Source organism: Pseudoliparis swirei, unplaced genomic scaffold (genome assembly GCF_029220125.1).
Source record: "Pseudoliparis swirei isolate HS2019 ecotype Mariana Trench unplaced genomic scaffold, NWPU_hadal_v1 hadal_174, whole genome shotgun sequence".
In the NCBI taxonomy this organism is placed as follows: domain Eukaryota; kingdom Metazoa; phylum Chordata; class Actinopteri; order Perciformes; family Liparidae; genus Pseudoliparis; species Pseudoliparis swirei.
The window spans coordinates 1-23,990 of NW_026613410.1; the positions used below are offsets into that span (position 1 = coordinate 1).

The 23,990-nt window shown below is 47.0% G+C and overlaps 1 protein-coding gene across 2 annotated transcripts; it reads right to left on the reverse strand.

The window, feature by feature from the left end:
• Nucleotides 1–2,396: 2,396 nt before the first annotated feature.
• epg5 (ectopic P-granules autophagy protein 5 homolog (C. elegans)) lies at nucleotides 2,397–23,102 on the reverse strand. 2 transcript variants are annotated; one of them, XM_056411242.1, is made up of 45 exons: nucleotides 22,347–23,102; nucleotides 20,383–20,988; nucleotides 19,078–19,338; nucleotides 18,780–18,978; nucleotides 18,561–18,673; nucleotides 18,358–18,465; nucleotides 18,202–18,275; nucleotides 17,980–18,088; nucleotides 17,667–17,781; nucleotides 17,444–17,594; nucleotides 17,217–17,372; nucleotides 16,271–16,428; nucleotides 15,982–16,133; nucleotides 15,666–15,806; nucleotides 15,375–15,536; nucleotides 15,176–15,298; nucleotides 14,826–15,088; nucleotides 14,594–14,734; nucleotides 14,359–14,503; nucleotides 13,241–13,438; nucleotides 12,775–12,882; nucleotides 12,570–12,692; nucleotides 11,800–11,966; nucleotides 11,462–11,698; nucleotides 11,225–11,348; nucleotides 10,944–11,088; nucleotides 10,659–10,830; nucleotides 10,330–10,492; nucleotides 9,925–10,067; nucleotides 9,676–9,832; nucleotides 8,943–9,137; nucleotides 8,636–8,849; nucleotides 7,998–8,179; nucleotides 7,675–7,882; nucleotides 7,527–7,602; nucleotides 7,059–7,159; nucleotides 6,792–6,967; nucleotides 6,034–6,258; nucleotides 5,734–5,943; nucleotides 4,645–4,789; nucleotides 4,318–4,560; nucleotides 3,806–4,019; nucleotides 3,494–3,712; nucleotides 3,279–3,393; nucleotides 2,397–3,181 (listed from the first exon to the last, which is right to left on the reverse strand). In XM_056411242.1, the coding sequence occupies exons 1-45, from the start codon at nucleotides 22,398–22,400 to the stop codon at nucleotides 2,999–3,001; spliced, it is 7,674 nt and encodes a 2,557-aa protein (XP_056267217.1). In that variant the 5' UTR covers nucleotides 22,401–23,102; the 3' UTR covers nucleotides 2,397–2,998. The 2 variants fall into 2 exon arrangements, with proteins under 2 accessions (XP_056267217.1, XP_056267216.1); XM_056411241.1 differs by having other exon boundaries at nucleotides 14,826–15,298.
• Nucleotides 23,103–23,990: the final 888 nt, after the last annotated feature.

The window sequence follows — 23,990 nt, forward strand, 5'->3', positions numbered from 1 at the left end:
GCTTGAGAGCGAGCCGAGAGACGGGAGAGCAGAAGGTCGACGAGACGACGCCAGGAGGCCGACGAGGGGTTCGCAGGAAATACGAGATGCCGTTTTGCCGCGTGAAGAGGAGGCAGCGATAAGCGCCCGTGAGCATCTCCCACCGCCTCTCTCCCAGCATCAGAACAACTCGTCCTCTCCACCTCCTCTCTCTCGTCTACCCTTCCTGTAACCATGGAGACCGCTGGTTTTCTCCCAGACGGATTCGATGGTGTTAAATGAGGAGGCTGGATGGATTCGTGCACACAATAGCACAGAGCCCCTCCTGAACAGTCCTCATTCAGCTGGGGACATGTTCTTCACCTCCGCATAGAAAGAACACCAGGATGATAATTAAATAAGACACAGTACAGCTGGTCTCCACAGCCTCTTAGATGAGCAGCGTAACTTCAGTTGGACCGTCTGTGGCGTCATGCATGGAGAATGCAGATTGTCTGTTGTGGAGGTTACACGATGTCCCTGTGCTGCAGTCTGGACCCTTTTGTCTCTGTTTCCTTTCAGCTCGATTCAGAACGCCGTCATGTGACCCTCCCCGCCCAGGGAGCTCAGATCAGTCTTCCTGCTCTCAGAGGCTCCATCTACTACATTCGGTCCCGGATCCTGAGTGAGTGAGTACCATCTGTGAGGTGTTCAGTTCCCTTTGTTGCACTTCGCTTTGTCTCCTTTGTGCAGCCAAGTCCTGCAGCGTCCTCCTCCTCAGGCCTGCAGACCCATTCCTGATAACTGACTCATAAAAAATAAATGCTTTTGACATTAACACTCACCGCATAACGCAGGCAATAAGGCTGCAGGACACAGCAGGATTATTACTGAGATGGCCCAGAGCAACGCGAGTGTGAATGGATGATGACAATTAAAATGTGAAAACTGCCCCGACAGCGCAGTGTGGAGGTCGGATGAATCACAATTACAATCTGCCCTCAAATGACCAACACTTACTTCTGTTTATGTCAGCTGTGAGAGCCGAACGGAGACGGAAAGATCCAGAAGAGTCTCTGTGAACATCGTGTGCTGGGCTCAGATATACAAGTACTGACATCACTGTTGTTGTTATGTAGGTACTGACATCACTGTTGTTGGTATGTAGGTACTGACATCACTGTTGTTATGTAGGTACTGACATCACTGTTGTTGTTATGTAGGTACTGANATATACAAGTACTGACATCACTGTTGTTGTTATGTAGGTACTGACATCACTGTTGTTGTTCTGTAGGTACTGACAGCACTGTTGTTGTTCTATAGGTACTGACAGCACTGTTGTTGTTATTTAGGTACTGACATCACTGTTGTTGGTATGTAGGTACTGACATCACTGTTGTTGTTCTATAGGTACTGACATCACTTTTGTTGGTATGTAGGTACTGACATCACTGTTGTTGTTCTATAGGTACTGACATCACTGTTGTTGTTATTTAGGTACTGACATCACTGTTGTTCTATAGGTACTGACATCACTTTTGTTGGTATGTAGGTACTGACATCACTGTTGTTGGTATGTAGGTACTGACATCACTGTTGTTGTTCTATAGGTACTGACATCACTGTTGTTGTTCTATAGGTACTGACATCACTGTTGTTGGTATGTAGGTACTGACATCCCTGTTGTTGGTATGTAGGTACTGACATCACTGTTGTTGGTATGTAGGTACTGACATCACTGTTGTTGGTATGTAGGTACTGACATCACTGTTGTTGGTATAGAGGTACTGACATCACTGTTGTTGGTATGTAGGTACTGACATCACTGTTGTTGTTCTATAGGTACTGACATCACTGTTGTTGGTATGTAGGTACTGACATCACTGTTGTTGGTATGTAGGTACTGACATCACTGTTGTTGGTATTTAGGTACTGACATCACTGTTGTTGGTATAGAGGTACTGACATCACTGTTGTTGGTATAGAGGTACTGACATCACTGTTGTTGGTATTTAGGTACTGACATCACTTGTTGGTATGTAGGTACTGAATTCACTGGTTCTGTTATATTCTTATTGTTATACTACATATTAATGTTATATTATATAATTTCCCCACTGTGGGACGAATAAAGGAATATCATATCTTAGAGGTACTTGAAGCACAATAAAAGGATTCTCCCAGGAGAACCTGTGTACATGTTGTCATGGTAACGTATGGTAACTTAGGCTTACTGGGAAAGACAACTCAGGAGGTTACAGGACTGACTGGACTCCTTTAACATAACGGTCAGTTTTATAAACTCTCACTGTGGTCCCGGCCATCGAGGCAGCAGGTCTCAGAGGGAGACCAGCAGCATCACAGCGCTCACACGACTCGATAAGGGAGCAGGCAGAGGGTCTCGTGTTCTTCAGGCTGCAGACACATGAAACAACTGCAGCTTACAAGAAGGTTTACGGAGCTGAGCAAATTAAAATAACATCTCTTTGGCAGGAACAAGGAAAGCACTTTAGGCGGAACATAAACACAATAATGACACGAATGTTCTGTTCCTTCATACAAGCAGCTCTCCTATTCATCTGGGTGTGTACAGCATCTGCCAATGAGAGATTGTAGCTCGATGCTAGCATCAACAGCCCAGTATTCAATTCGGCTTCAATAAATATGTGCAACTTTCTCTCAAATCGAGAAGAGAACAGAAGGGTGGAAGAGCAACAGGCCAGTTCTATAGAGCCACCAGGCATGAGAGGAGAACGCAAAGTGCGAGTACAGATTAGCACATAGCATTTCTTATGGCTGACTGGTTTTATGAGCCTTCACTGAAGATTACCAGTCAAAGTATTTTTTTTACAAAATGCTCATCGAGCTCTGATGAACCGCCGGCGTCCGTCACAAAGACCTCGCGGATGAGACATGTCGCCGATATAAAAGCAATGTCAATGTTACTGCTCGAAGACGTTCAGAGGTCAACTGAGGTCAACTGTATGAGAAGACAAGACAAATGTCCACTTGGGTCTGCAGCAGTGTCGAGGCCCGGCTAACGGATGATGTGCAGGTATCTGAGGTCAGGGTACAGGAGGTTGGCGAGCAGGGCCAGCAGCCGCGGTCCGTCTCCCAGGCAGTGTCCTGGGTAGCGGATGAACTGGACGGCTTTATTCACAGATTCCCCCAACTCGGCGTACTGCTTATTGCTGGGCATGGCCTCCAACACCCCCAACATCTGCATCCACAGGAAACACCAGGAACAAAAGCTATCTTTAGAAGACGAATGCAGATAATAAAAGGAAAACCCTGTATTTGCAGTCTTGGTTGCATACTTGCTGTGCTTTCTCAGAGAGCTGCAAGTCGCTGCTGGGCTGGAGGCGGAGCTCGCTCTCTGATGGCATCTGGACCGACATGAATGCTCCCAGACTGCGGACAACCACCCTGAATCTAAGATGTACATTGGACATGAATTAACAGGAGGGTTATCAACACTGACGAATACATATTTTAGTGTGTTCATGGGCGATGGAAATGCATGCGAGCTTACCGATTAGAAACCGGAGACCTCTTCCCCAGGCCGATTGCTCCCAACAACCCAGAGTTCAGTCGTTCTTCTCCCAGCTGAAGCAGCCGGGTTTGCAACCTCAACAGACCCATGACGACTCCGGACACGTCAGTCGGCCCGGCCTGCGGCTTCAGATGCTCCGCCGACAGACTCAACGCCTTGTGCCACCAAAGAAACAGCTTGGCTTCATCCCCCGGACCACTGGACACACACAAGCACACGTGCCGACATGATAAATGGATTTTTTTTTTAAAGCAAAAGAAAGCAACTAAATGAGAGAATGAGGCGTCAAACCTGGGGAACACTTGATTGGTCCATGTGTTAATTAAACCCAGAGTCCTCCTCTCATTGGCTGCTGTGTATTCAGAGTTGAGACGCTGCAGGATGAAGGCGTAGAGCGTCAGGAAGCTGCCCCCTGATTGGCTCTCGGAAAGGAAGTCGTCTACTGTGAGCTCAGGCACCTGCAGCGATGCCAACACCGGACCCCAACCTACAGACTCCTCCCCCGCTGAGACAAAAACACAGACAGTGGAATAAAACACAAACTAACTTTTTGGAGAAATTGTCCAATTTGTATGAGTAGAGGACCGTCAGTAAAAAGAATCCAACAACAGCTCTGGACTTAAACGTCTAAGACAGTCATATGTAAGAGGGTTCATCATGCTCAATGTGCATGGGTATGCATGTGCACAGGACAGAGGTATCGACAAGAGGAGAATGCTTTCGTGTTTTTCCTTTACTGTAACAAGCTTTCCCAAGAAAAGTACTTTCAATCCCCCGTTAAATAAAACGGTCACTTTGGTTACCGTGGTTGAAGTACGCTGTGATGCACGCCTCCATGATCCTCGTCATGTGCCGCACCGACGCGAGACAGCGGGAGCAGGCGGTGAGGAGAGGCAGAATAGGGAAGCCCCTCCCCTTCCTGTCGAGCCACGCAACGACACGAGCGGCGAGCGCCTCGCCCGTCGAGACGCCGACCCCGTTCAGCAGAGCCAGAGCGTCGCCGAACAGCCGGCAGAAGGCCATGTGCCTCTGCTCCAAACCCGTCTCTGGAGACAAGAGGAAGGTCAACCGACGTGACGGGAGGATTCACGACCGACGGGCGATGCCGAGGAAGGAGGAGGACGACTCACCTGGAGGGTTGAAGGTGACGACGCTCTCCAGAAGAGACTCCAGCTGAGCCTCCAGGCCGCTGAGGCCGATGCCGCCGCTCTGCTCCAGGGCCGCCAGCGACCGCACGCACCAGCACACATGCACTGCGGCCTTCAGCGTCTCCTCCTGACAGAGAGGAACGCAGGTTACAGGGTTCGGTTGGGTCAATGCTGGACACAGAGACACACACATATATGCATTACTTTCTCATTTAGAATATATTGTGAACATTATAAGATACATATAAGAGCTCCTGTCCCCCAACACTGTTTAACTGTGAGAGTACAATGTAGGCGTCAAGCATTACATTGCTTATTTATTATTAAGGGTTAAAATACGAGTCATCTTATACAAAAAAGAGATTTTCTATGATTCTTAAAGTGAAATATGTACAGGTTACCAAAGAAATACATCAATACTTTTCTGATATTTAACATTTCACTGATTTATGATGCAATGATTGCATCTAGTTTCCAATTGTTTTCATTCATATTTTAGCGGTACTTAGTGGCACCTTCAGTATGTTTGCCAGTTTATTTTTAGGGATGGAGTTGAAATACACGGAGTAAAGAAATGACATCGCTGGATCTTCGAGGGGTTCTGTGTCCAGTAAAGTGCATTTTCCCATTTTGGTGTTTAAGGTCCACAGCTACTGTCATTTACGTCATGTGGCTGAGTGATTTAGAGCTGGCAAAGAAGACTGAATTGTTTATGTCTAAATTTAATACGGATGTTCCAAGCCTCCCACGTTCACACAAGGCTTCATCCTTCATCCGCCTGGGCCAGAGTGGATGAAGGAGACGCATTCATCTCCTCTGTAGAATACAATCATACAGAGTATCTCTATTCATCCTATGAATTAACTTTCATAAAGTCTCAACTGTAAGATGATATATTACAAGAATATGAAATCATTGCCGAGTACGTTTTGTCATTTTTCTGTGCTTGAAACCTTCGACTGGGAGGTTAAACTGTGGCTTCACTAACTCCATTTAGACCTGAACAGGTGTATGATGCCTCCGTGAATCTGGGACGTGACTTGTGAAACAAACGGCTCTGTGTTGTCCCACCCTGTGTGGAACTTCTTGAGGGAGGGGCTGGAGCCCAGCAGCACGACGCAGACATTTCAACAGCAGCTGAAGCGCAGAATCAGCACTGAGCAGCAAGGAGGGCGGGTAGTGGGCGCCGACATATCCCAGAATGCCCTGGTATGAGGACAGGTCCAACTGGTGCCAGGGCAGGGAGGTGGATTGGACCAATAGACTGAGCAGAGGGGAGTCCTGGAGGTTGAGGAGGAAATACATGAAAAATGACTGAAGAAAGGACAAGAGGACTCACAGTGATTGGAAAACTAAATATTCTGGACTTACCGGCTGACTCAGGATTTGTTCCTCCTTTGCCAGAAAAACTAGCATGTATAGAAGATAGACCAACATGGTGTGTGACTCCTTCTGAGCACCCGCGTCCTGGAGAGTGGGATATGCCGTCAGGGTGGGAGGAGTTTGCAAGTGGTCACTTAGGACGCTGACCCAGTTGACTTTGCACAACACTTCTCCCAGAAAGAGGAAACAGCTCTTGGGACTTCCTCTCTCCACCTGCAGGCACAGGAAGGAGAGACCATCGATTATCTGAACACAAAACTACAAATGTATTGTATGTTCACCGACCGTGCTCAGAATTCATTTTTTTCCCGACCTACTTCATGAAAGATGCACATTCATTGCTAATCCAGTAAACATAATCTGATTATCCTAGATATAAATACATGTATCATGAAAGAGTGAATGATCCATAATGAAAAGATTTACTGCAGGGAAATAACATATTCGTAAATGTGTCTATGGCTTCATTTTTGGTAAGCTTTCCCATTCATGAATAAGCAACAATAAGCAGCTTCTTTGTTCAAATTAAATATGTTTAAAACTGCAGTTTCTATCCAGCAGCCTCTCAAGATTCATGTGGGTCTTGAGAGGCCGGAGCTTGTTTCCAGGAACAGAGAAGTAAAGCTAATAAGGAGCTAATGTGGGGGTCAAAGACGAGCTCTCACATGAACAAGCTCCCCGTGTCATGCGTGTCTAGACAACTGTGCAGCGTCGGGGGTCGGAGGTCGGAGAGCAGAGCATCTCACATTGAATAGCTGCTCCATCAGCTGAGTGTCCGGGTGCAGCTGTCTCCACGGCAGGCGGCGGAGGTGCGTGTGGTACAGGTAGAGCAGGTGCTCGGGTGTGTGGGGAGAGGTGCAGCTCTCACAGTAGTGCATCACGCACAGCCACAGGGCGCCTCTCTGGCCGGGGAGCACGCGGTCTGGAACACACGGCGGCGCCGGTTGGAATCACTTGAACAGTGCAGATGAAAACACATTCACACTGGTGAACACCGGCTGCTGGGGACCCACCTCTGAACCTGAGATGCAGCGCGGCGGTGAGGTGAGCGTACAGGCCGACCAGACGTCCGGCTGCACCGGCGTCGGCCTCCAGCCAGGGGAAACACCGGAGCCTGACACAAAGAGGCATCTTCATCACATCTTCTCTTCTCTTCATTTCCCTGGAAAGCACTGAACTGCTCTCTGCATGCATCAACCAGGAGAGTCACAGTAAACTAATCTTTCCCCGATGAGACTTCATTGTGACTTGGCAAAGTCCCAACTAAATAAACATCTTTTGTGGTCGTTTGTCTCGTTTGTGGTTCGTGTTGTGCGCTTCGGAGGTAAATAAATACCACCGTTAGTTCACTCATCGTGTTCTCACTATGGAGGGGCAAAGATATGAAAAGAAAGCACGGCTTGTGAATGTCGCTCTGCAGTCTGCGCTCACATCGGTTCCCCCGGCGTCTGAACCCGGAGCTGAGGCTGTGGGACGCTTACCCGCCATCATCGGTGTCCAGAGGAAAGATCCACGGCGTAAATAACTTCTCAATCTTACTGTGGATGTCCTGCAGAGCTGTGAAAGGGAAAGACGAGTGTCACTTTCAAGGATCGCGGTCCTCAGCGTGCGCAGACAATCGGCGGTTACCTTTCATAATCTTGCCGCTGCCCACCGGCTCTCTGGCGCCGCCGCCGAGCTGCAGGTCGATGAGACGACCAGCCAGATGCTCCCAGAAGGAAACCACCTCCCCGATGTAGGGAGTCCAGGCCGAGTAGAGGCCGAAACTACGGAGGTCTGGCTTACTGAGACGACTCCGCAGGAAGTAGTCACTCAGCCAGATGACCGTCTCATCCACCTGTTGGAAAGCAATGAATCCACTCAGCCTTGGATAAATAATGAATGTCTGAGCATCCTATGATATATGATTACATAATATAGTGAGACAGACAGGATCGCATTACCACAGTTACCTGCTGAGGGGAGAGGCCGATGGAGGGCCTGTGGGAAGAAGCTCGGGAGGCGACGGCACGGCCAGCGATGTCACGGGCGTCGAGTTCAGTTTTGCTTTTCGTATTATGGGATGGAGGTGAGCAGCCCAGCAGCCGCAGAGTCACCTTCCAGCAATCAGGATTCAGCAACTGGTCGGAGGAGCCTGGTGAGTTTAGAAATGCCGTTGTTGGTCAAAGACGTTGCAAACCAAACACCTAAATCCAATATTCTTGAAATAAAAATACTATAAAAAAGATTTTTAGATCTCTGATATTTAACTTGTGGCTTCATTTGATCTCACGAGGACCTAAACGCTGTCTCATAAATGTACACATGTGTGACGAGCTGATTCAGTAGCTTGATGGAATGATTCAGACAATTTTACTTTCGTTAATAAATAAATAAATCTCTTTTTTTGGTATAGATGAGTAGGAGGCATCCTTCAGAAGGACTAATGTGTTTTGATGAATCATTTGAATGAGCAACAAGAGAAGAGGTCGAATGGCTCGATACGGATTACCAGCCAACAGTTTACATAAAGTAGTTTGCAGTCCAATGCTCTCTCTCAATCTCTCTCCCTTTCACTCTCTTCCTTTCTCACTCTCTCTCTTTCACTCACTGGTCATAAGCAGACGCAGACAGTCACTGTAGTGATCGGGAAAGCGGTGGCGTAGAATCCAGGTCCAGTGTTTGGTGAACAGGTGAGACGGCGTGAGGAGTTCTGGCTCGGGGTCTCGGCCGCAGACGCAGAGCGCTCCGTGGACCAGCTCCAGCAAACGGGTCCGCTCAGCAAACACGGGGTGGGCTTCACTCAGCCACTGAGACAAGTCAAACTGGACAGAGAGAGGTCCGAGTGGTTCACTGTGACTACTGCTTTAGGCATGCATCAAAAGTCTTCACTGTGTTGCGTCCGTGTCAAAGCCCACCTTGGTGAGCAGCATGAAGATGACATCAGCACTGTCCAGGTGTAACGACGTCACGACGTCTTGGTAGAGAAAGACGAGCTGACCGGGTGCTGCATTGGGCGTGAAGAAGGGGGAAAGGAGTGAGCAGAGATGCCTCTGCTCCAGGATCGTCTCCAGGACACGACCACACTCCTCTGCATTTCCCTGGATGAACACCTGGACACAGGACGACAGCAGGAAGCAGTTCAAGCAAGTTTCATTCCTTTAAGGAGGAAAGGCCCTGCTGAGACTCCGCCCACTGCTGAGACTCCGCCCACTGCTCCTCTCTTCCTCCACCTGATGGACGGTGGAGGTCTGGATGGTGGAATATGCCGACTACCAACTCTTCATCCACTCTGTCATCTTCATTGTGTTGTTCCTGTGTTTTAATGTGTGTGTAATGATTCCTTCTGGTCACATGACATCTATGACACCTGTCCATCCTGGAGAGGGATCCTCCTCTGTTCTCTCCTCAAGGGTTCTGACCTTTTACCCTGAAGGGTTGTTTGGGAGTTGTTCCTGATCCCATGTGAGGTCAAAGGTCAAAGGTCAGGGATGTCTATGTGTACAGATTGTAAAACACTCTGAGGGGGATTTGTAATTTGTGAAAATGGGCTCTACAAATAAACTGAATTGAATTAAAATGAACCTGCTCCGATTAGCAATCAAAAACTGCCATGTGTGTGTGTGTGTGTGTGTGTGTGTGCATGCGCACCTGTCCCAGTATCTCCACACACGATGACAGGTACTGCCGTGTTGGGGGATGCCGCAGTGTGTCTTCACACACAAAGGAGACCACCTGGTAGAAGGCAGACACCCCAACATGCTGCACGGCCGACGACTTCTGGGCCTTCTGCATATTCACCAGAGCCCTGAGCACAAAACATGCAGCAGTCAAAATGAATCGTGATGTCGTGCATGTTTTCTTCTCTTCTTTAAATCAGCTCCCTTTGTTTAGACTGACGTAATGAAGTTCTCCGTGTGGACAGCAGCCTGGGCCAGGCTTTGAGGGGGAGGAGCCATGGCGTCGGCTTGAAGCTTCTTGACATCCCGACGTAGTGACGTTATCTGAGTCTGCACCGCCTCCTGCCTCTGGACACACTCACACTGCACCAGATACGGAGAGCACGAGCAATACATTAATATAGAACAGCAAAAACATGAATATATATATATAAATACATATATATAAATATATATATATGAATACATATATATAAAAATAAAAATATATATAAATCAAAATATATATATATGAATATATATAAATATGAAAATATATATATATGAATATATAAATATGAATATATATATTCATATATATATACTGTATTCAAAATGTGGCTAGTGGCTGGTTGAGTGCTCTTACAGTGACAGTGATGTTTGCGGGTCCCTGGCACGGCTGCCCACCCTTCCCTTTACACTCCAGGGCCATGGTGACTTGCTCTGGTTGGTTCTTGTACAGTAGAGGAAGGCTTTCCAGCAGCTCCTGCTCCATCGCCACCTGCTGGACTTCACGTGCAACTGCAACCCTAACACCAAGATGAACAAGCGTTTCATGATCACAGTGTAACTTTGTGATCTTTTTGTTTTGATGTGCGGTTTATTCGAGTACAAACAGCTGTGTGCATTTCTGTGAATGCACGTGTTCCCCTGATGATGAGTAAATGTTTTAATGTGTGTATGAACTCTGTGTACCTGGCCTGCTCCTGCAGGATGCTCAGGTCCGCCTGCAGCAGTTCAGTAGCAGCTTTAGAGTCAGTAAGGCAGGTGGTGGGGACTTCAGCTAATGGCGCCTTCCGCTGCCGCAGCTCTGGAGCTGGACGGGGGACTGGATGCTTCTGCAGGTTGGAGAGGATACGATCCCTTGCTGCACAGAGAGACATAAAAGCACAAAATGGAAACTAGTAACTCCCCCAAAAAATTAATTAAATGGTTCAGCCTGATGTTGACCATTGAGGTGAACAATGTTTGGATCAATACCATTGTTGAGGCTGGTGTAGTCAGTGAAGCCGGGGTGTTGAACTTGCAAGAAGATCGGCTCACTCTGCACCTTCTCCCACAGAGACAGGACCTCTCGCTCGTCATACAGCAGGCGCTCCTGGTCCAAATACTCCAGCCACAGCTCCTACAGCAAAACACGGCAAATTAAAATGCAAGAGTTTCACAACGTGCCACTCCACAATGACGGTCCACAAGCCTGTTACAATTACTGTACCACATAATTCACATTACAAAATGCAAACACACAAAGATAAACCCACCTGCTGCCGCTGCATGACCTGTGCCAGTCTGTGTGGTTCATACTTGGGAGGAAGAGCGGGGAGGTACACTTCCTGCTTCTGCAGAGTCTCATCATCCAACCATACGGCAAATACACCAAACAACCTGCATGCAACCAATGAGCAGAGGTCTGAGAGCCTGTTACCACACTCATGGCTGCTCCTACTGGCCAGATAGCAAGGAGGAATGGATTTTGAGTGAACAGCTCAGTGACCTACCTGACCAGCTCCGTGTGGAGCCGAGGCGAGGTGAGGAAAGGGGGGCGGGGGTTTTCGGGGCTGTCGTCGCTCTGGCTGTCTGATGAAGGGGTGTGTGCTGGGGGCACCCTGAGCGCCTGGCTGGCAGCATGGTGGAAGTCAGACACCTCCTGTATTCTGTGTCTCAGGTCTCTGAGTAAAGCAGCCTGAGAAGAGGCCTGGAAGAACCTCCTGCCGATGCATCCACCTGCAGCCAGCCTGACGGAGAACACGGCGAGAGACGAGCTGGCTTCACGGGGATTCTGAGTTACTCCTGGTTTCTCTGGCTAGGGATAGCACTGTGTGTGTGAGCAGCATACCCGTACTCAGGTCCTGGTTGTCGGAAGTACAGCTGGAGAAACTTCTGCCACACCAGGGGAAGGAGAGGGTGGTCTAGAGGCGTGGCTAAGGCCTGACACGCCCAGCGGTACACCTGCAGTCGCTGCAGAGATGGTGCCACCGGCATCTTCAGCCTCTGCTGGGCATTCTGGCTCAGACACAGACACACGGTTAGCACAGCTACGCACAGCAGGAGGCCGAGAAACACTCGGCGGCCTTGGAAGAACGATGTTTAGGTTTAGTTACAACTCATCTCACAGATATTGGATTACGCTGATGAGCTGATCAGCTAGCATTCAAAACTATTCTTCTACCTCTTAATACAGTTTATAATTGACTCTGCCACTTCATTCTCGCCTGTCCCTTCATAACCCACGTTGGACACTGTGTGGCGCTCTAGTGAACGCTGGTGTGACGGGCCTTTTCGACATGTCATTGCAGGTGTAATTAATATCATGAATTACGTCCTTGCTCTATTTAGACCCTGCATGTTGGCTTACTGGAATAGTTGTGACATACTAAATATAACAGGACTATACTAACGTGTATTGATTACACTTGTGTGTTTACATTGCGATGATATGTCGTGTTTTCTAGTCTCAGACAAGATTCAAGGTCCTTTTATTACTATTGCTGGCTTTGAAAAGTTTTTAAAAGCCAATAACGGATGAAACGGTGTCGGGTTTGAAAGCAGTTTTTTCCGCTGACAGCATTGACTTCTGGACGAGTGTAAAGCGGCGGCTCTGCGTACCTTTAGGGCTTGTTCTGGGGAGACGTTGGGCTCGGACAGGAGCTCCTGTTCAACACAGCGTCTCAGCTGAGATTCCTCCTCAAACACGCCCTCCATATTCAGCACCTGCCAGGCAAACCAGACCTACAAACACAGGCAGCACATGGCAGGAATGAGGACTTCACGAAGACGAGGCGCATGTCTTTGGTGCTTCAGAGGCCCTTACCTCGGCACTCAGGGACTGGCCCTCGATGAAGGAGGGCGTGGCGTTTCCAGCAATCCAGCTGACCAGAGAGGAGAGCAGACCTCGTTCTCCATGGTCACCCAAGGCATTCTGCAGGAGGTTAAAACAGCTGTTGTTGGTTCACTGTGCCGACTCACTGGTCTCAGCTCACTGGACTTTCCTGATGGAAACATTTTACTGGGGATTCATCGTTCAAGTCCACTTTCAGAATGTCTCATGATCAGTTCTATCACAGTATCAACTACAACTCATAGGTTAAAGGGGAAAAAGGTTCAGCATCTCACACACACACACACAGTCCCCTGCTCTTACTGTAATGTGCAGCCCATTCATGTAGATGTAATATTAATCTTTAACATGTTACTGTTTGCAGTCCTAAACTCAGCATCTGCACTTCTGAGCTCTAAAGAGTCCAGACATGAAGCGTATATCATGACGGAGGAAGTACCTTGTGCTCTTGGTACAGATGTTTCTGCACACATTCCTCCTGATTGCGTTTGAATGCCGCGCAGCAGAGCTGGTCCATGAGGAACAGGACGGTTTTGTCCCGGTACCACAGGTTCTGCCGAGTCAAGATCCTCACCCAGAAGTCCAGCACTGCTGCGGCTCCGACCCGGCCGGGCTGGGAGCTCTCCACCACGTGGCTCTGGAACACACACAGAATTACACATGCTCTCTTTGTGAAAGATGCATGGGATGCATCCTTCCTTCAGCTGCTGGCTGCAACACACTGCAGCAGATCACCAACACACTACACACTGCAGCAGATCACTAACACACTACACACTGCAGCAGATCACTAACACACTACACACTGCAGCAGATCACTAACACACTACACACTGCAGCAGATCACTAACACACTACACACTGCAGCAGATCACTAACACACTACAGGAGATCACTAACACACTACACACTGCAGGAGATCACTAACACACTACAGCAGATCACTAACACACTACACACTGCAGCAGATCACTAACACACTACACACTGCAGGAGATCACTAACACACTACACACTGCAGGAGATCACTAACACACTACACACTGCAGGAGATCACTAACACACTACACACTACACACTGCAGGAGATCACTAACACACTACACACTGCAGGAGATCACTGAGATCCTGGAAAACTTAGCACTTTACTTTATTTTCCCCCTGTATATTTAGTATTTAGTATTTAGTTTTTTAGTATCGTGTTGTGTTTTATATTTATTTATTTTCATTGATGCTCTGATTTTTGAAATGTCCCCACTGTGAGACAAATAAAGGAATATCATATATGGGAAAAACTTTAAAATACAAGCCATCATTTGTATATTTTGTGTGTGCTTTTCATATATTTATGTTTACAAATCTTGAGGAAAAGTTTAGAGATTAAAAACTATTTGTGTATCATTCAGTTGATCTTGTGCACACGGGAGCAGCATTGTTCCCGTGTGACATTGTAGTGCCGATCCCTTTGATGTGAGTGACGCCTGCTGACAACAACGTAAAGACTTCAGTCGGTTTCTGTGCCATCACATCTTTACAATAACAGCTCGTGGTGACGGACCTGGATGACACTGTTCAGATGTCGGACAACGTCTCCGTAGTTGGTTCCTGTGAGCAGCGGTGCGACCCGGTGCGTGAGCTGCTGCGTGACCCCCTGAGGACACACGCTGTCGTACTGCAAGAACAACTGGACACAACTTACAAACCTGCATCAACAGAGGGAGGTACCGTTTAGCTGGTGGAAATAAGGTGGCTGCTACAATAGCTCCATGACGTGTGTGATGGATGCTTCTCACTGAGAGTTGTTCAGCAGGTAGAAGCTGAGCGGGTAGGTCGGGGGGAGGATGTTGTCCAGAAGATGCACCGCCGCTCTCAGGTGGCGAGATTGGATGAGACTCTTCAACAACTCGACTCCATCAGTGCAAAAGTGTTCAAGACTAGAAACACGCAAGAAAAAGATCTCAATTCAAATTCCATGTAGAAATCAACCACTCATATTAGGCAGCGCGTAGGTACACACACACACACCTATGGCCCACTGTCGTCATGGCAATGGACAGGTAGCATCCAATAGGGATGCCTGCTTTTACCGCCCTGATAACAGAGTGCATGCTGGGAGAGTGGGTAAGCTCTGGAGGTGGGTTGGACGCCAAAGCGGGGACCGACCAGGCTCCTTTAGGGTTCTGTGCGTTGCCATGGAGTTTCAGCCTTAGCAACAATTGCCAAGCCCATTGGCTAAAGGATGCTTCAGGAGAAACGCCCAGACGGAGGACACTGGCCAGGTAGGACACCTGCAGGGAGAGGGGCAGAGAGCGAGAGATGAACCACACGCCATGCTGCATGGTACTCGACACCTGCGAGGAGGAGAGGCGCAGCACCTGTTTGATTCCCTCTGATATGAGGCCACTGTACGGTTTGTCAGTGAGGTACTTCTGATAGGCTTCAGCAACCAGCAGAGCCACTTCACTGTGGAGCGACGGCGACAAGGCCAAGGAGCCATCCTGAGGAGGAGACGGGTTTACCGACAATCGCACTCGTGATATCGGCACACGTACTTTCCCCACGGGTCAGCGGTACCTGTGTGAAACCCCAGTTGAGGCCCTCCAGAATGACGCAAGCCAGCCGGTTCTCCACAGCAGACAGAGGGTGTTGGAGCAGCCAGGCTCCGGTCACACACATCTCCTCTGGCCGCGGCCGCCACAGGCTCAACGGCAGCTCTTTGCACAAGTAGAGGGCCACCTAGCACACACCAGAACCCACATGTTCACACGGACCGGACCACGTCGGAGCTGAACCACAAATACGATGTCTTCCTCTCAAAGTGGACAACAGCATGCAGTGAAGTCTTTATGGAATAACAACACCAACCATTCCTACAGTTTGGATGGTCTCTCTCAGCCTCTCCAGGAGCACAGAGATAACATAGGGATGGGCTGTTGCTATGGCAGCCAACAACTCCCTCCCCACCTTAGAGTACGTTTCTCTGGTCGTCACACTGACATAAGACACCTGGAGCAAAGACAAGAGATGTAGAAGAACAAGGTCCTGCATGTTGTCCAACAAAGGTGGATTAGAAAGGTCCTCTATATGAAACACAGAATATAGTATCTGAGTATTTAGTAGCGATGTTTGACATCTTTACTGTTTACATCCCTCTTCAAGTGTCTTCCTTGTGCACTCATACCTGGTACATCAGCAGCGTGATGGCTGTGATGAAGGCGGGGTCAGAGTGCTGAGTGGGCATGGCCATGTGTGCCAGTGCGGTGAGCAGAGCGACGCCATCAGAGCTGTTCACTTCACAGAGCCAGCGCTCAAACCTCTCTTGGTGTTCTGGTTCTGCAGCGGACGCATACAAATGTAATATCACGGCGGCAATTATCAACATCAGACTGAGAAGAATGACGTGGTTATAAAATCCCAACGCAGTAGATCTACCAAGTGTCTTGGAAATTGAGATGTGTGCAGTTCAGTACCTCTGAGAGCCTGAATGCAGGAGCGCGTGTCAGCAGCAGCGCCGAGTGTTCCCGGTTCTGCCGTCTCTGCACACTGCATAACATAAAGGACCCTCCACAGCATCGAGCTGGACAGAGTCCCGTATGGCATCTCTGACATGAACAACCAAATCCCCAACCTGTAAGAGACCCAGAAAACAAATGTAAACTCTGATAAACAAATGATTCCCAGTAAGAGCCAAATGCATGATTTCATTTGTTATAATAATTTAGTATAAAAAGATTTAACCCTCCTGTTACCTTTACATGTACTAACATATTTTACCCTCGGGGTCGATTTGACCACAGCAATTAAAACCTCCAGAAAATATTTAGAATTAATATTGTTTCCCAAGTTTAAGTGTGAGGTACTTTATGTTTGTTTGTTGACTACCTAAATAGCCCTTTAAATAAATAATAAAGTTGATATTTCTTAGATGTTTGACAGTGAAAAACAGCCTGGGGTCAAATTGACCCCAAAGAACACCGACGTTAAACATTGAATGGGGTCAAATTGACCCGAAAGGTAACAGGAGGGTCAAAAAGGTAACTGAAGATAAATCTTTTTCATTATGATTTGAAAGAATGTTTAGGTTAACATATATAATTTAGTATTGTATTTAAAAGCTGAATAACTTGTCAGAATGTAAGCTTCCAATCAGATGACGTCACGTCAGGATAACAGCTGCGTGTGGGACTGTCAGTCGGGATTTGAGCTCAGATGTTGGAAGCGACATAGTTCTTTGACCGTGTGAACATGTAACTCTACGTTTTCTCGTAAACATTTTTTATGGAAGAACTACTTGTCTCACTCGCGTGTCAATTAATAGTTTCTAAGACTGAACTCAAAATTGTTGTACAGAAGACCCAGAACTATCCGGAGTGCCACTACACCAGTTCAAATGGAACCGTGAAGCCAATTGCTCACCGCTTGTTTCTGAGTACATGTAACACGGCTCTCAGGAAGAGGTTGTCATATTCCAGCTGCAGTTGGTCCAAAGACAACAAGTGTGCTTGAGAGCTGGATCCACCAGTTACACTCATATACTGGGCCCAGTGGTCACTGACATAGCACACGGTCATTCTGAGGGGGAGAAGAGGAATATTTAATGTTGACTCCTGACTGTGTAGTCTGTATGTTAGCGGTGCACTGACCGTATGATGTGGCCGATGCGTTTAACCAGCTGTCTGTATCGCGCTCTGTTGTAGGTCTGAAGACCGAGAGCCAGAACCTCAACGAGCGAGGAGGCAAAAGCAAACACACGCATCATCTTCTGACTGGAACAGGCCTTGGGTTCATACACACCTGGAAGGAAAGTGGCATGTTAGTTAATTCAGTGAGCGATGCATGCAGCAGACGACAGACAGCCTCTCGCACCCTGCTGGCTCATCCCCAGCATGTGTGCGTAGAGCTGCTGGAACGGGAACTGGGTCAGCAGGGAGATCAGATCCTCCTCACAGAGCAGCAGCCAGCTGCTTTCTGGGTCCTCGTCCTCAACACAGAGAAAAGAAATGCAGTTGGAGGCTGAATGACAGAACACATGGAAAACCACAGGGATGCTTCACGACAAATCAGGTTGCCATCGCATATATACCCACAACTGAAATGATCCATCATATGGACTTCGGCCCCGCTTAGATCATTCTTGGTTTTCAAAGTGTTTGTTCGGTCATGGCCCGTTGACACATACCTCCTCCCCCGCTTCATCAACGAGAGTCCAGTTCCCAGACTCCGGTCCGGAAGCTGCCGAGCTCTGGCTCTCACACGGCTTCAGATGTCCCAGAAACTCTGCCCGGTGTCTGAGTGAAACACAGACGCCACCGCCGGTTAGAGACGTTGGGTTGTTAGACCCCGAGGCGTCGTGCAGCGCTCACGGTCAGTGATCAGGAGCTTCAGGGTCTCTGATATTTACCCTGAGGGCGACATTAGGATGGCCAGAGCTTGCATAAAGGGCAGCACTCCGCAGGCGTTCCCCCACACTTGGATCTGAGGCAGACATTGGCAAGACAACTCCAGTCACTCTGTACAACCATCGCCATGACGACACTAAATGATGTCTCCAACTAACCTGAAGGAAGGGTGCGGCCCACTTTCCAACCCCGGCAGGACAGCAGAGAAGATGACCCAGCAGGTACAGGTGCTCTCCTGAGCCTCCCACATGCAGCAGGACTGCCACCTGGAGAAGTGACCAGAACCACGTCAGTAAACAACACAACACCTTGACCGAAGGAACATGGGGCAAGAAAGGTGGTGCAGTGTGTGTGTGTGTACCAATCTCTCCAGCCAGTGATGGATGTCTGTCTGGAACTGAGTGTCGTCCAGGACTCTCCGAGTGAAGCTGAACAGGACACCGATGGCCTCTTTCAAGGGGCTGCCAGAACAATCTGATCACAACAATCGATACTTCACATTAGCATCACGCACGAGAGGCGTGTTGGAGCGGGCGTGTTACGGCCACCCCATGGCATGCAGAATCTAGACGTCTCTCACCTTTCAGGAGACGGTGCAGGTATGATTCCACCTGGAGGCGCGACAGCAGAGCAGTGTACGCGTGCAGCGCCACCTTCTGGTGGAGCAGTTCACGGCGAGCTTCGAGCAGCCTGCTCAGCTCCGCCAGCACACTCTGACTGAACTCCGCCTGCTGGAAGCGGTGGTAGCCACACACCTTGGACTGGTCTGCACACACACCCTGCAGGGAAGGGATTACGTTGATGGCGCCAATGCAGCAGAAGAATACGACTTCATAGTTTTCTCTACACACTGTATTCCTGCTTTTTGTTTGACCCACCTGGAGAGTGAGCTGTTCGTCTCTGAAGCTCCAGAGGCGATTCTGTGTGCTCTTGCAGTCGGAGGACTGGGTATGTAGCAGCGTGTGGGATTGGGTCAGCTGCCTACGACAGCGCCAGTAGTTCTGCAGAAGTTCGGTGAGTTCGTGGTTCTCCTGCCGGGCGAGAGCACAGAACTGGGCGGCACACACTTCAACACCCTCCAGCCAAGCCCGCAAACCTCCAGCGGGCTCCCAAACACTCAGCTGCTCCAGCGAGAAGGGCTGCAGAGAAACACACGAGGTGGCTTCACACGTCAACACACGATAATGATTTCATCACGTACTAAGTTAGCTATTTTCATGTGAAATGTACTGACAGAAATGGTCATTTTTTGCTTGTAACTTCTTTTAAATCACTTAAACCAATTTTTATAGAACAGCTTTTAAGGGATCTCGTCCTTTTATGCAGAACTTTGGTTCCCCTCATTTAGTTTGTCTGTTTTTTATTTATTTGGTAAATTTATTTATTTTTAAATTCAATATATACTTTTAAATGTAATATTGGTTTCTTGCTATTCCACTTGTTTTGCTTTGACTCTCTGTGGAGCACTTTGCAAACATTGTTTTTAAAGGTGCTATATAAATAAAGTTATTATTATTATTGTTCAATGTAAAATTGCATTAGAAAATGAACTTATTTGACTACAAATCAGTTTATGACATAATAATTAAGAATGAATTATTATAATGTGCTACCTTTTAGAGGTTGTAATATTGATTCAGAGGAACGACATTTATAAGAGCCACAAAGTGTGTTTTTAGTAGATTTAAGTTTCAGAATTGTTTATAATTTAATATTTAGAATCATGCTCACAGTGGAGGAACTATAAGTTACATATATTGAAAGATCTTTATGTTAATGACTGACGCTCGAGCCAGGCTATCTAATGACGTCATGACGGCAGCAGTTGTAAGAAAAGAGCCGCATTAGACGTGAGAGCAGATAGTTTTTTTACCGTATCACCGTCAGATCGATTTGAACGTTTATTATTTTGTGGACTTTGTCAGCGTTTTTTGCTGTTTAAATAAAATCGAAAGAAAAGGAAAGGAACGGTCTGCTGTCATGCGCGTGAGAGGGAACTCAATGTCTGCAGCTCTGTAGCGGCTTAAGGAAACAACGACGGAACGCCCTACAACATCGATAACCTTTCAAAACTGAGGTGTTCGACAACAAAAACAATGCACGACACTATATGTAATCTCATGACCTACCCACAGCCGGGCCTATAATCTAATGCATTGTTACTTCTTGGTCTGTGAGATTACCTGAATTTCTGGAGCCGTCTTGGGTAATTCTGGGTAGAGTTTGCTTCTAGAAAGTTCTACGACAGAATCCACAAGCTGCAAACTTGGGGGGGAAGATTCCTGCTCCGGAAGCGCCAGCACTGCAGGTCCCGTTTCACTATTCTTCACCGCTTCCTCGCAGAGTTGCATCGCAGAGCCCTCGTCCAGCGTGGGGAGCGAGGGGTACAGTGCAGGGGCGCTCGGGGCATTTGAGATCTGAAACAGAGTTGAAACCCACGGCCGACTCCACGACTGCGCATCGTCTTCGAACTCGGCGGTCTGCGCTGCAACTTTCAGCCCCGCCCCTCCGGCCTCCTCTTCCTCGCGGTTTGACTCCGACGGAGGCGCCGTCTCAGTTAACGCCGACGTGGATAAAGTCTGTGGCGAGGAGGTCTGCCGCGTCTCACAGGGAAGAACTGGAGGCCGCGCTGTGGCCTCAGAGGGACGCTCCGGCACCGGCTCCTCGTACGGCAAACTGAGGGGGACGTCGGTGAAGCCGGAGGCGGGGGCCTCGGAGGAGGCGGGGGCCTCGGAGGAGGGAGCTCCGGCTCTCTGGTCTTCCTCTGCCTGCTTTTGCTTCCTGGCCAGCTGAAAACATCAATCAACCAGGGAAACAACAAGATGAACAACTCGTAATATGCAGTCGCTGCATGAGACATGTGTGAGACTAAAGCACAAGGACTCATGAGGCACAACTAATGCATTAGTACATCTAGCCCAGTGTCTGAAGGACTAGCTCCATTATGTTAAGCTTGTTTATCTGTTTGGTTTCCATGTTTACAGCTTTTTAAGTTTCCTCCTAGTTTCTGAAGACACGATAACAGGCCCGTTGTGAGGAGCAGTGACTTTATGACTGAGAGACTTCCAGCCTGCAGCGCAATCAGTGTTGAAATAGGCTTTCCACCTCAAAAGAAGATATATATTAAAGACTTGTTTGTTTGTTTTTTTGGCTGGTTTTATTTAATAAGGGACATTAATAACATGTCAGTAAATGTGCCAGAGGCTGTTTTTCATCTGTAGTCCCAATGATGTTAAGAACAAACCTAAAAAAATAAGATTACAAATACAATCTACAGACAAAGCAAATAAAATAAGGAGAACAATGTTAAAATGGACAGAATAAAAACATCAGAGACACAAAGCATACAGACGATGACATATATAATACAGACTAAATGAAATATATAATACAGACAAATGAAATATATAATACAGACTAATGAAATATATAATACAGACGAATGAAATATATAATACAGACGAATGAAATATATAATACAGACTAATGAAATATATAATACAGACTAATGATGAAATATATAATACAGACTAATGAAATATATAATACAGACTAAATGAAATATATAATACAGACTAAATGAAATATATAATACAGACTAAATGAAATATATAATACAGACTAAATGAAATATATAATACAGACTAAATGAAAAATATAATACAGACTAAATGAAATATATAATACAGACTAATGAAATATATAATACAGACTAAATGAAATATATAATACAGACTAAATGAAATATATAATACAGACTAAATGAAATATATAATACAGACTAAATGAAATATATAACCACAAACAGGTGGACAACAAGAAAAGACACGCAGGTAAACGACCGACCAGCAAAGTCAAGACATACAGAGACCTGACAGACAGACATACAGACAACAACAGACATACAGACACCAACAGACATATAGTCAACAGACAGACATACAGACAGACAGACAACATACAGTCAACAGACAGACAGTCAACAGACAGACAGACAACAGACAGACAACAACATACAGTCAACAGACAGACAGACTGACAGACAACCACAGACAGACAACATACAGTCAACAGACAGACAGACTGACAGACAACCACAGACAGACAACATACAGTCAACAGACAGACAGACATACAGCCTGCTCACCTGGTGTGTCCCTCTGGTCTTTGCTCTGGTCTTCTTTGGTCTCGCAGCCTCCATCTTTAATGTCGTCTCTCTCTTGTTCTCCTGATCTCCACGTGCAGCTGACCGAGTCTCAACGCGGAGCGACTGACGTCACATGTCCTCGCGCGTCAACGAGGCGCAAAACAAACCAGCAGCTGGATTAGTGCGCGAGGTCTGCGCGCGATAAGCGAGTGTCCGGCTGCGTGGACGAGATAAACACTCGAGTCACGGGTCGTAAACACGCGGAGAAAGGTCTCCGTCGGAGCGCAGCGCGCTAACAGCTAGCATGTGTTCGAGCGGAGACGCATCTAGAGGATCCATGTTCCTAAAACGAAACCCTGCTGATGAAACTCCGCGTCGCGAACGTAAACAAGACGTTCAAAGGCTCAACTCGGCTTACGCCAACAGCTTTCAGCTCGTGATTCAGTCATTTATCTACCTGATCTAACTATGTGTTCAGCTGTGGTCTCACGCGATTAAAGTACGACGTTAACACGTCGCCCCGTCCGCTGCTCAGCTGTCGTTTGTTTTGTTTGTTACAGGAATTTCGCAATCGCAGTCACGTGACAACTCCACCTCTCTACGGAGAGTCAGAGAGACCAAACTTTGTATCATACGGTCTCCGAACAACGTAAACACAACCGAGAACCACCGCGGCTTCTGAGAGGTTGAAGACTTTTCTGTTTGCTGTTGACTTCAATTTAACCAGATTCAAGGATTTCAACCAATTCCTGCATCTCAATACTGCATTTTATTTGTTTAATTGAGTGCAACTGTTTATCTATTTATTGCATGGTTTATGTTTTAAAAAACAAATGTTTTAATGAATGTTATTTTTGTTTTCTTTTTCATTATGCTTTGATGCTTTTTATGGTTTTATGTAAAGCACTTTGAATTGAAATGTGCTATAACAATAAACTTGCCTTGCCTTGTAGTGGTTCCCAAAATGTGTTTATATAATATTTGTATTGGTACAGACAACAGTAGAGTATGAGGTTAAATCAGCATGGTTTTCGTTACTCAAAATCATCACAGACATTTTATATACCTATTTAATAGGTGTGAACTGGGTTCTTGGTGCTGGTACTGACATTAGGATCTTAATATTCTGTAATACAAGAAAGTACACGTGGCTGGTAAATGCAATTACACTGAGTTACTATACACTGTACTTCAAATGAGATGCCCCTCGTCTTCCTCAAGTGGGATATGGGTGGGTTGGTTCGTCAAATGTAAAACATGTCTTTATTATTCAGATATCTTTTCCAAGTGAAAGATAAAATCACGACATGTCAGCCACACGAATAAACAGCCCTCCCCACCGCAGAGCTGGTGGGATGAACCGTGAAAGATAATCGATCCGGTCATCTGGTGTCAGGATTGTTTACTTTGATCTCAACAAAGGTGATTGTACAAGAAAAATAACAAAACGTTAAAAAAGTAATCTACTTACACTGCAATTAATAATTGCTCAACCATGTCGTCTGTAATAAACTTTTCTAACTTTACTGAACTAATAGACTTTAACCTTTTCCAGCAGTGTTCATTTGAAAGCACAGATTAGTCACAGAAAAACACATTTATTTACAACTGTATCCTACAATGATGAAAAGAAAGAGACAATTC